At 33.8% G+C, this 11683-nt stretch overlaps 2 protein-coding genes across 2 annotated transcripts; both read right to left on the bottom strand.

The window, feature by feature from the left end:
- Positions 1–4319: 4319 nt before the first annotated feature.
- Positions 4320–6100, bottom strand: LOC105702610 (G/T mismatch-specific thymine DNA glycosylase). Its single transcript, XM_012430300.2, has 2 exons — positions 5837–6100; positions 4320–5737 (listed from the first exon to the last, which is right to left on the bottom strand). Exon 2 carries the CDS (start codon positions 5726–5728, stop codon positions 4469–4471), a length of 1260 nt encoding a protein of 419 aa, XP_012285723.1. The 5' UTR covers positions 5729–5737; positions 5837–6100; the 3' UTR covers positions 4320–4468.
- Positions 6101–7162: 1062 nt separating this feature from the next.
- On the bottom strand, positions 7163–11388 carry LOC105702611 (SWI/SNF-related matrix-associated actin-dependent regulator of chromatin subfamily A-like protein 1). The gene is made up of 12 exons (XM_012430301.2): positions 10937–11388; positions 10393–10809; positions 10157–10272; positions 9862–9971; positions 9647–9781; positions 9365–9542; positions 9114–9277; positions 8881–9045; positions 8528–8689; positions 8350–8457; positions 8094–8268; positions 7163–8018 (listed from the first exon to the last, which is right to left on the bottom strand). The coding sequence occupies exons 1-12, from the start codon at positions 11028–11030 to the stop codon at positions 7605–7607; spliced, it is 2238 nt and encodes a 745-aa protein (XP_012285724.1). The 5' UTR covers positions 11031–11388; the 3' UTR covers positions 7163–7604.
- Positions 11389–11683: the final 295 nt, after the last annotated feature.

Below are 11683 nucleotides of genomic sequence, written 5' to 3'. Positions count from 1 at the left end.
CGTATCTCCATAATAATAGTACGAGTAATCGTGAAGTAATCGGGAAATGTATGGTATTCTAAGCTAGGATTAACATTTTCGCTCAGATTTCGCATTTGAATAATCGCGTGAACCAGCAAGTGCGTATATGTTGAATTATTCAGGGAAGAATTCAGCGAACAAAGGAATCAAGTTGAATGAAATTAAACCAATAATCATGGCAAATGCAACCGTTTCCAATTACTACATCATTAATAAATTCATCCAATTACTGCATCATTAATAAATTCATCCAATTACTACATCATTAATAAATGCAACAGTTTCCAATTACTAGACCATTAATATGTCCCGCAGAGTTCCAGATTCACTTTACATTTTGTCGTTTGCCTCGACAAACGCAATGTCAATGCCAGGTCGGAAATAAATACGTCTCGTGACTCAATTTCAAATTGAATCATATGCGGAATAGGTCGTGACATAATATATCAATTTTATATATAACTTTATAACCCCAAAACTTTTTTACCCATTAATTACAAGACACTAAGAATCTCTTTTACGTTAACGAAGTACCTTATAGACACGTATAGGATTTAAATAAAAACATCATGTAACATCGACATAAGCAATTAACGAAGCACTGATTACAGAAAATATTAGTCAATCATGAACCTGGAAACAATCATTACTCCATAATGGCTTTTTCGATTAAATTCCATCGACTTCGCCTACACGATCTAGATATTCGAAACGTTAATTTTCTACAATAAATTCAAAATGAAAAATGAAATGGATTCCGTCTCAAATAATCCTTTAGATCAACGCGTTGGCCTTACAAAGAGAAGTATACGAAAACGAAGTAAATAAAAGACCGGACAAGCTGACATTAGCCACGTAAGTGTAAGTAATCTGCAAGGATAAGCACTGCCAACCGTGATATTTGTATGGATGACGAAATAAGTTACTTTTCGCACGTTCAAAAGTTTTCTACGTCCTCCTCGAAAAGGTTCTAAAATATCGGCGCCAACGAATTGAAAAAGTCCGCAAGACATCAAACCAAAGTCTATTAAGAGGTAAAGAAAACTGACTATAGATATTTCTGCATAGAACTGATTACGTTTGACCGTACGGCCGCATCTGCACGCAGCTGCACGCATCCTGAGTGAGCGAACACACGCAGAGGGGAAAAGATCGTGGTGTGAGACTCCAAAAATAAAATACATCAAAGCTACGGAGAGTACCTTACTGCAAAGTCCATGTAGCGTCATCGAGTGGCCGCGGAAGCGTAATCACGTTTCCATGTGCAAACCCTAGCCAAGAGTATAATACTAGCTATGACATAACCTACAACCTGTCGCGCGCGTCGAGCCCTTTGTCGTGTCTTATCCTCTCTCGTTGTCAAAATGTCCGCCGGCCTTAACCTCTCATCTCACTTCGACGAATTCACGTCCTCGTCTCGCGGCCGAATCGCGTCGCAAATCCGCACGGACATCTCTCTTAAATAAATAAAAAAAAACGAAACCTCGATTCGTTACTTTAACCGGCAGTTGACATTCAATTTCCCGAGGACAAAAGCACCGGCCGGTGAAACAACCTGATGCATCTCCCCATGGAGACGTGACGCGGCCCGATGTCGAACCCATTACCGTTCCGAGAGTGTCACGTCGAGATTTTCCGTTTTTGCTTACCGATTCCCGTCGAACTATCGGCGGTTTTTATTCCCTAAGTATGTACTCACATTTTGGCGCCGGCTCGTATTCACGGTCAACGAAAAAAGGAACTAGCGGGCTCAGCGGTCACTCCCACACTGACCTGACAACGCGCGACAGTGCCGATAGCACGTGCGCGCTTATCGAGCGGCGCCACTCGGGTACCTTCGGTTTCGCTCGGCTCTTTCCGCCAACGCGCGACCCCGTCAAAGTAGCCAACACGCGAGACTTCCTTTGCCGCACTTCGCGCGCTTTATGCCGCTTCGCGCTACTTTGTGTTTCTTTCCGCACGGCGCATCTTCCTTTCCTTGCACTTTATTCCTTTTTGTGCCGCACGAGTGGATCTTGCACTCGAGCGCACCGTCGAGTCAAGATCCTACTCGATGACCAGGGGGTCTATTACGTAAAGCAAATTGAGCGAAAATGTGAAAAATGACTAGCTCACGGTATTACGGAACGTTTTTGGTGGTGAAAATGTAAGACATTCATATGAACTAGCTCGACACAAATTTTTAAGCGAAATAGTGAAGCATACAAGAAAAGATAAAAAAAATAAGCACCGTGAACGCCATCTTCCACGGATTGACACCGAAATTCAAAATGGAAAACCTGGGTGTTTTGATTTTTGGCAACAATCGTATTCAAGGACGTAATAATAACCTTATTAGAAGAAGAAGGGAATTACGTGATGCCTCAGACTCATTTTCGTTAGAAGAAAGAGAATTTACTAGTATGTATATACAGGTTAGTTTTTGTTATTGCGAGGTTATATTCATTATTAAACATTGAAAACTGTTAAATAATTCATGCTTACATGACATGATAAGAAAATTATATAGTTGAACTTCTAATTATAGTACATGTAAATATGAATGTAATACATATTTAAAAAATATAGATAGACTCGAGTCCTCTTCTTTACTTTTAACGGCTTTCCATCTTCCCGCCTTTCCTGCCTATAACCTCTCAACAATTTTCGATCTACAAGGTATGTACCTTTATTTTCAATATTGCTAGACCGGAAGTGCTAGTGATCTCGTTCTTTCATATAGCGAATACGTAATTCGGCGAATAGACCCACGTGAGATGACAGTGTGGGAAGTGAGCGTTCTCGTCAAAAATACGTAATAAACGCCCTGTGTCGAGCGACCTATACGACGATACACGCATGCGCTAAGGAAGTCTCGCACTGTGAGATCAAAAACAAAAATGGCGGATTTAGTTGATAAAAAACAACATTTGAATACCTTTACATCTTTTCTTTTTGCATACAGACAAGTCCTACGCTTGGATATGACATAATGCCGACATCCATCACATAGTACAACACTTCTATCCGCGACAAAGTCCATGAAGTGATATCGCGACGTTACAAAGAGGCTGCGGAATGTGGGGCATGCGGTCTTTCTACGGAAAGGTACCGCACGGATGAAAGGAGTCCTTCAGGCTTGCAAGGGGAAGTCGACATAAGGGGGTTGGAAGATAACCTTTTACCTCATCATACCTCATGAATTTATTGGCATCTTAGTTTCTCCCTAGTTCTTAAAGTTAACGCGACGAATTATCCGCTGCTTTTAATCTTTGTTTATCCAGAGTAAAAGAACCGTTTACAAAGAAAACTAAATCATTTTATGAAAGTCAAAAACTATGACGATGTGTGTTCATGTGTTAAAATGTTTGTACACTCGCTTTTAACATATTGCGCGTTGCACAATGTAACGTTACTTTCATAGTAACATATGAAATGATCAGAGGTAGTCATAAGATATATATGTTAAATATCTAATAGTTGAGGGAAATTGTTTCGATAAAAGAATCCCTTTAATGCAGATATACATGTTGAGACGAATATACCTTTTACAATAATATTTATATTTATATTGAAAAACAAGAGGAAACTAAGCGTAGATAACTTCTTTAAATAGTCTCGTGTGTTTTAAATTTCCTTAGGTTGAATATGTTAAATGCATAAAGTGATAATGCAGATACTCCATGACTAATGTGTTGGAATTCTATTTGTGTCACCTAATGGATATAGATATTTAAGTATATAACAGTAAATGTATAATTTTCTACTTACACAAAATTTGTTGAATGTTCTACATCGCGAACAATACTTCAACTCCTTTCAAAAGACTGAATTAATAGTATCCTACATAACTATTGTACCTGACCAATTAGTTACGAATTTACTTAAATACAAATTAGTTATGCGAATCAGAAAACAGCACTCATTTACAAATAATGTTTATAATACTGTAAATTCATTGTTTATTTATGTTGATGAATCGTAATTCAATACATCATAATTTGTGAATAAGAATATTTAGTTATATATACATTCACTTAAATACAAAATCTAATTCCATCTTTGTGAGGTCATTTACAATAAAAACCAATTAAATCGAACAAGAATTTACAATAGAAAAGAACTCCACATATATTTTTTACCAGAAATTTTATCATATTAATTATTCGCAATATTGGGTATAGGCATACAGTTGCTTTATTTTTTAAAATTCTGAGATCGTAGATCTTGAAATATATGCAAGCAACTAATGTATCATAAATATTTGTAGTTGATTTATTAGTTACCTTATGTTGAGGAACAAATTAATAATATATAAGTAGTATTTCTGTAAGATTTATTTCAAATAGAATGTATGAATTTAATATAAAATAAAATAAACATGCAATGAAGTAGTCCATGTATCATTATATATTATTACATATCTTATCATCTAACTCTCATAACTATCTTCTTTCATTATGTTTTCCTATGAATTAGATATCAAATCGAAGAACTTTGATTTGTGCCCACTGCTTGATTCTTCGGAAGAGTCATCATCATCATTCTTACCTTTTACATGATTTTCTTGTCTTTCCTTTTTTTCTAAGAGGCGACATTTTATTAAATTTACAAAATCTAAAGAGTCTTGTCTTTGAACTGCAGAAGATGAATTCTTCAAAACAACTGGTAATAGTTTTCTGTCTTTTGCTTTGGTTAAGTGATTTCTCTGCTTTTTTATAATATCTTTTTTTTTCTCAATACCATTTTGCACTTCAAAGTTATCAGGTCCATTTTGACAAATATTCATTCTGTTATCTACAAGTTCCATATCTTTACATGCATCTTCTACAACCTTTCCATCTTTATTTGAATCCATTATGGAACACACTTTAACAACAAATTCATTATTTTTAATAACAGCAATACTTTCTTCTGAAGTGTCCAAAGAAACAGTCTTTTTATTTGCTACTCTACCTCCATGCAAAAAAGTTGACATATTTTTACGTCTCCACATTCTTGATGTACCAGGAATTGGTTGTTTACATTTGCCATCAAAATAAAATTCCTTGACATCAATATCCTTCACTTCACCCTTTAAATACTGTAAATATTTCTTGAGAGCTGTATAAAAGTGTAGCTTATCACTCATTCTTGGAAAATTGGCACATCGAGCACTACTGGAAGGAACAACCCAAACAGCAGTGTGTCCGATACATTCAGGCTGTAGTCCAAAATTAAATTCCGACTTACTATTCTTGTCAGCAAAAACCTCATAAATCCCCTTTCCATTAAATATTGCTATCTTTGGTTTGAAAAATTTGAGCTTCTCTTCTACGACTATAGCACCAGCTTTAATTTCAGTGCGCTTAAGATCTGCCGACGATCGGGTGGCTCTTGTGACAATGTTCGTTAGACCAATTTGATATTGCAAAAGTTTGTAATCTTCATCAAAACTTAAACATTTTGATGTTAATCCCGATTCATATAGTAATTTATAAAAATGATTGCCTGGACCAGCATAATATCGCCCTCGGTATGCAGCTGTAAGACTCGGATTAATTCCAACGAAAACCATGTCTAGATCTTTTTTCAGGATATCGGGGAGTGTATATTTTTGTACTTCTTCTTCGGTAAGCCCATCAAACCTTTCAATTTTTTTCTTTCGTTTCTCCGATACTTCAATAATCTTTCTTTTCTTTAATTTACTCAATGCAATTGAGGACATAGCTATATATGTTTCAAACATTTCCTCCTTCTGTTATAAATTAATTTACATTAATAAATATGAAATTAAAGACTTTGAAATACAAGCCAATATTTAGAAATGTAAAAGGTTACGTCAATAAATACTTACTTCTTCAACATGTCAACAGACTTATTTAAAGTATACTTTTACAGCGGTTATGAAAATTACATGTTTGTTATTTAATTCCTACATTACTATTCTAGTCAACAAAATAGTGTTCAATTTTATCCTAGAAAAGCATTTTTACGACCTTTATGCCCGGTTCCATAACTCTGGCGAACTCTGATTAGTTGAAGTTTAATTAGTTGACAGCAGGTTTAAATCAGGTGTAAATCAGTTAAACTTTAGTTAACTCGATCTGTGGAAACGGGCCCAATAGCGGGTCCACACGCACTGACGCTGCGCAAATTAAAGTCGGTGCCATGTGTTTATACCAGATTAAGGTGAAGTGAAACACCCTTCAAATCAGTCGATTCGAATACAACACTTTTTTTTAAGGGTATTAGACCAAAGTGTTCGAAACTTTGACACATCACTCCTGATCATCTAAGAATTATCCTGACACATTCAAAATTTGGATTTTTCAACAAAATTTTTTAACTCAGTCCAGGCCAGAACCAAAATGGCATGACCTTAAGGTGAAGTGAAACACGTCGAGGAACTTGATCAACGTCGATAAAGAGGATTTTTCTAAATGCCTACGTTGCCGACGTTCGTTTTTATATTAACAGCTGGGTCGAATTATATTGGGTATTGTACCAAATGGCATACTCCACCTGTCGTTTTCGTACAATAATTATAAAGAAAAGGATGTAAAACTCCAGAAATCCTCTGGATTCATGCCTTCTTGGGCCCCAATTGACTGCGGTGGGACCCCCTGCGCCATCTGTGATTTCCAGGTCAATTAAATTTTCACTCCGAGACCTCGTATTCCCATCGTTTTAGCAAAGAAGCGCATACAACACTTTTTTTGCCTTTATCCCGTTCAATGCGAGTTTATCGATTACCAGAGTGTTCTAAATTGTCGTAAAATTGTCCTGACTCTTTCGATTCTCATATCAGAGCCTTCGATAATTGTATATTGATCGAAATATGATAGCTCGATGCCATTTTGGTTCTGGCCTGGACTGAGTTAAAAAATTTTGTTGAAAAATCCAAATTTTGAATGTGTCAGGATAATTCTTAGATGATCAGGAGTGATGTGTCAAAGTTTCGAACACTTTGGTCTAATACCCTTAAAAAAAAGTGTTGTATTCGAATCGACTGATTTGAAGGGTGTTTCACTTCACCTTAACATGTCTCATCTCAGTATGCTAGATATGATGTGCAATATAATAAATATTAAAAGAACTGTTTTTAAGATACAATATTTAACATTGCAGATTCTATACATAAATACAACACTTATTTAATAGGAAATAAAACACGTTTACATTTGATTTAACTAAATCTTTTTACAATTTCAGTATCACATTGAAATGAATTCAAGTAATATATCTTGTATTATGTGCAAGATCATACAAAAATATATATATATCAAATTACTCTTATCAAATTCATTAGATGTACATTCTTACATTCTATCAACTATTTATAAGCATCTAATTATACAGTACAACTATAGTAGTTTTTATTTGATTTACAAAAACGTAAAGATGACAAGTAACAAATATGAATATTGCCTCAAATGTGCAACATTATCAATAAATAATAATTAAGTAAATACAATATCTTTTTCCATGGTTTATATAAAACAAGGGAAAAATACTAATCATAACAATTTACTTCGGATACAAATCTTTTCAGTCAATGTTCTGGGTTTTCCATGTTATTTTAATTGTTATAGTTGTAAGTTTCAAAAACAAGTGAGCAAATCTTATGTCATACTGTCTAAGTCAATATCATCAAAATCTTCTGCGTTTAATTCAAGCAAATGACCAAAACCTTTTTCTTGTAAATTTGAATTGCTACTTTCTTCTTGCATATCATTATCTGTAATATTTGTACTGGATTTTTGCTCTACAAAATCATTCATTTTGGTTTGTCCTTGAGTATTTGCAAAAAAGGAATTTATTTTTGGTTGCTGGGGTTCTGAAACTTTTTGCAAAGTAACATTAGCTGTACCAAATGAAAGGTCTTCATTGAGACCAGCCTCATTAAGTGTCGTCAGTTTTTTCTCAATTAAAGGCCAGAGATGATCATCAACCGTTTTTCGAGCTACCAAATATTGAATGACAACGCTATTTTCTTGTCCAATTCTGTGAACTCTGTCCTCTGCCTGATTTAAAATCTATTCAATGTAAAATGTATTTTGTAAATAATTTATCAACATAAAAGAGATTGTAGTATACAATTTAATCCTTACCCCTGGATTCCAAAAAAGTTCAGCAAATACTACTAGTTGTGCCGCCGTTAATGTCAATCCAGCATTAGCAGCAGTTATTGATAAAATGGCTACTCGATAGTCATCATACTCTTGAAACTTATCAACTTGTAATTTTCGTTGCTCCGAACTTGTCTTCCCGTCAATTCGTATATATCTAATAAGTAAACACGAAGTTTATAAAACAAATAAAGCATTTCTCTCTACAGAAGCAATGAAATGTAAAGAGCAATATTACTGTATCTTCTTTGACGTTACAACTTCACAAATAGCATCCAGAAGAGTATGGTGATGACCAAAAATCAGGAACTTTTTTCCACTTTCAAGTAAGTCAGTTACATAATTACTGAAATAAATTTGTTGAATTAAAATACCAGAAACAAGGACAATATTCTAGAATGAAACTGAAAACATACCAAACTGCCTTTATTTTTGCTTTACTGGAGATATTATAATATTCTATGAAAGCATTTTGTTTGTCAAACCCTTTCAAATTCTTAATGTTCAAATTTTTTGACATTTTTTGAAGCTCTTTATTACTAGCCTCTATTAATACTGGATCCAAGACAACAACTTCCCTAAAAAATTGAAAAGTAAATGCAATATTATACTAATGACAACAACAATAATCATATTACTAAAAACAATATAAATATGAAATCTGATAGCCCTACATTTAGAGTAGAGACTCGTTGCCTCATTAACCAAATAAAATAATTCAAAAGATTAATTTATAAACATGACCATGTGTATAATGACTAGTTTATACCTGATCTTTGAAGGTAACTGACTTAACACGTTACTTTTCAATCTTCTGAGTAAACAGGTAGCTTTCAGAAACAATTGTAATTCTTGCATATTGGAAGAACCTGAGAAATCCCATCCAAATGAACGCTTAATTCCTGCACAGTATCGAGTACCATAATCGTGATACCTAGAGACGAGCATTGTAATAATGTCTATTGAACATCACAAAACTTTAAATAAAACTTTATTACATACGGCATGAATCCTGGTTTAACTATATTAAGTTGTGAATATAATTCTAATGGCCTAGATAATGCTGGTGTTCCACTGAGCAATACTACATGATGAGCATGAGTCGCTATTGTCTGAACAGCTTTTGTTCGTGCTGTTTTAAGACTCTTCAATGTATGGGACTCATCCTAAGGTATAAAAGTTGTAAACAAAATGTATCGTTGACCTTAATTTTAAACAAATATTGGTATTCCACTGTTAAATCTAATACGTACTAATATAATGAATCCAAAGACATGTTTAAGGAATGTATCCAATGCTCGTGATAATAAATCATACGATACAATAACTACTCGTGAGTTATTGATATAATCTTTACCACTTGTAAAATGTTGAACATAGTGAGTTGGAATAGATGGCAGGAAATTGAATATTGCTTCTGACCACTGGTATCTATTTCAAATTCATACAAATTTTATAGAGGTTTGATAATATATAGCCTCTACTGATATAGACACGAATTTTTTCTTATACATAGCTGTAGGCATCACGATTACCTCATTGACGAAGGAGCAACGATTAGAAGCGGCCAATCATTCTTATAGTAATGAGCGATTCCCAGAGCCTGAATTGTTTTTCCTAGTCCCATGTCATCCGCAATTATACACCTACCTTTCTTAGATATTCCAAAACTGTAATAATTATTCAATATTTAAAAACAAGTGTATAAAACACACTTGCAGTCAAAAAGTAACCACTTCAAATTAATTACCAAACTCCTTCTAATTGAAATGGAAATAACTTCTGGAGTAATACTGGATCTACTGAACTTAAATCTATTCTTTCCATATCACATTTTATGTTTGAATTGTTCATGAATGTCTGGAAAATAAGTACAGTTAGAAACATAAAAACATTCAATTTCCGTGACCAAATTAAAATAAAAACAAATAATTACTACATGGTGTACCGCAATATTTTTGAGTTCTACTATTGATTTTATGTTTACATGAGAAATAAATAACTGCACCAATGAATTCTATTTGTATAGGAAGCTGTAATTTTACCTGCATAACAATTTTAGGTAAACCAGCAATGCATACATTTGGTCGAAATTGTAGTAATTTTTCCATAAGAAGTTCATAGTCACTTATGTGAAAACTCCAAATTCTAGTTATTAAATCTAAAATTCATAAGTTTATGCGAATTATCTACGTAGATACGTTTTAAAAGAAAACTTATTTGAAAATGCAAAAACTGTTCTCTGATCTAATAATAGATACATTGCAATAAATTAAATTACCATATGATTTACTAGGTATTGATTTATATATATCAATGAGAGGTTGATGAAATGAATCTGTTTCGATTGCAAATGTCACTTCACTGATCATATAGCATTTTCCAGTCACAGCTTTTTGCTGGCCAAAAAATATTCGAGGTTCAATAGGGTTAAAGCGATTTGATTTTAAAGGGGACCGTAAAATATTTGAATTATTTCTATTTTGTCTGAATGTTTGTTTTTGGTGACTACTTCGACCCATAGAATGCTGTGCTAAGGGAGATTGAGCTCCTTTTATTTTTGTTTGTATATTATCTTTTGCATTGCCATTTGAAGGCTTCACAACCTCAGTAGCATGTAGTTTTTTTACTGTCTCTTCTTTACGTTGCAAGGCTAATAATCTTTTTTGTTCAATCTCATGTAGAGAATATTTCTTATCTAGAATAAAAATTATGTTAATACTAACAAATATTCATTATTTAAAACATTAACAAAACAGTCAATACCATTAGCATGATTATATTCTATTAAGTAAGATTTTTAATGACAAATAAAATGTACGAACCAGTCATTGTGCTGCATGACATATCAATTGTATCAAATATTAGCAGGACATTAGCAATAAAATAATTTAAGATTTTTAAAATAGAATAAAGCATTGGATTAAATTCAGCAGTACGAACAACATTTTTTAACTGAAATCATTTTCGTACTCATAATCTCATACTATCTCACAGCATAATGTGAACATGTGATTTAACTTTTGTAAACATTGACTACATTTCCATCGAACTGCTCAATCCGAGATTTAACGGGTTCGGATCCACTCAATCGCATGTGTCTACATCGCTTTAATAAATACGCAGATACGATCCAAGGGGTCTATTACGTAAAGCAAATTGAACGAAAATATGAAAAATGAGTAGCTCACGGTATTACGGAACGTTTTTGATGGTGAAAATGGCGAGATATTCATATGAACTGTCCTGGCACAAATTTTTAAGCAAAATGGTGAAGCAACAAGCAGAGACATCTCTGATACAAGAAAAAATAGACACAAATAAGCGTCATGAACGCCATCTTCCACGGATTGTGACACCGAAATTCAGAATGGAAAACCTCCTGGGTGTTTTGATTTTTGGCAACAATCGTATTCAAGGACGTAATAATAACCTTATTAGAAGAAGAAGGGAATTACGTGATGCCTCAGACTCATTTTCGTTAGAAGAAAGAGAATTTACTAGTATGTATATACAGGTTAGTTTTTGTTATTGCGAGGTTATATTCATTATTAAACATTGAAAACTGTTAA

The sequence above is a fragment of the Orussus abietinus genome, unplaced genomic scaffold (assembly GCF_000612105.2).
Source record: "Orussus abietinus isolate OABI.00-Male unplaced genomic scaffold, Oabi_2.0 scaffold826, whole genome shotgun sequence".
Taxonomy (NCBI): domain Eukaryota; kingdom Metazoa; phylum Arthropoda; class Insecta; order Hymenoptera; family Orussidae; genus Orussus; species Orussus abietinus.
The sequence above is the reverse complement of the archived record's forward strand: the minus strand, read 5'-3'. Positions and strand labels throughout refer to the sequence as shown.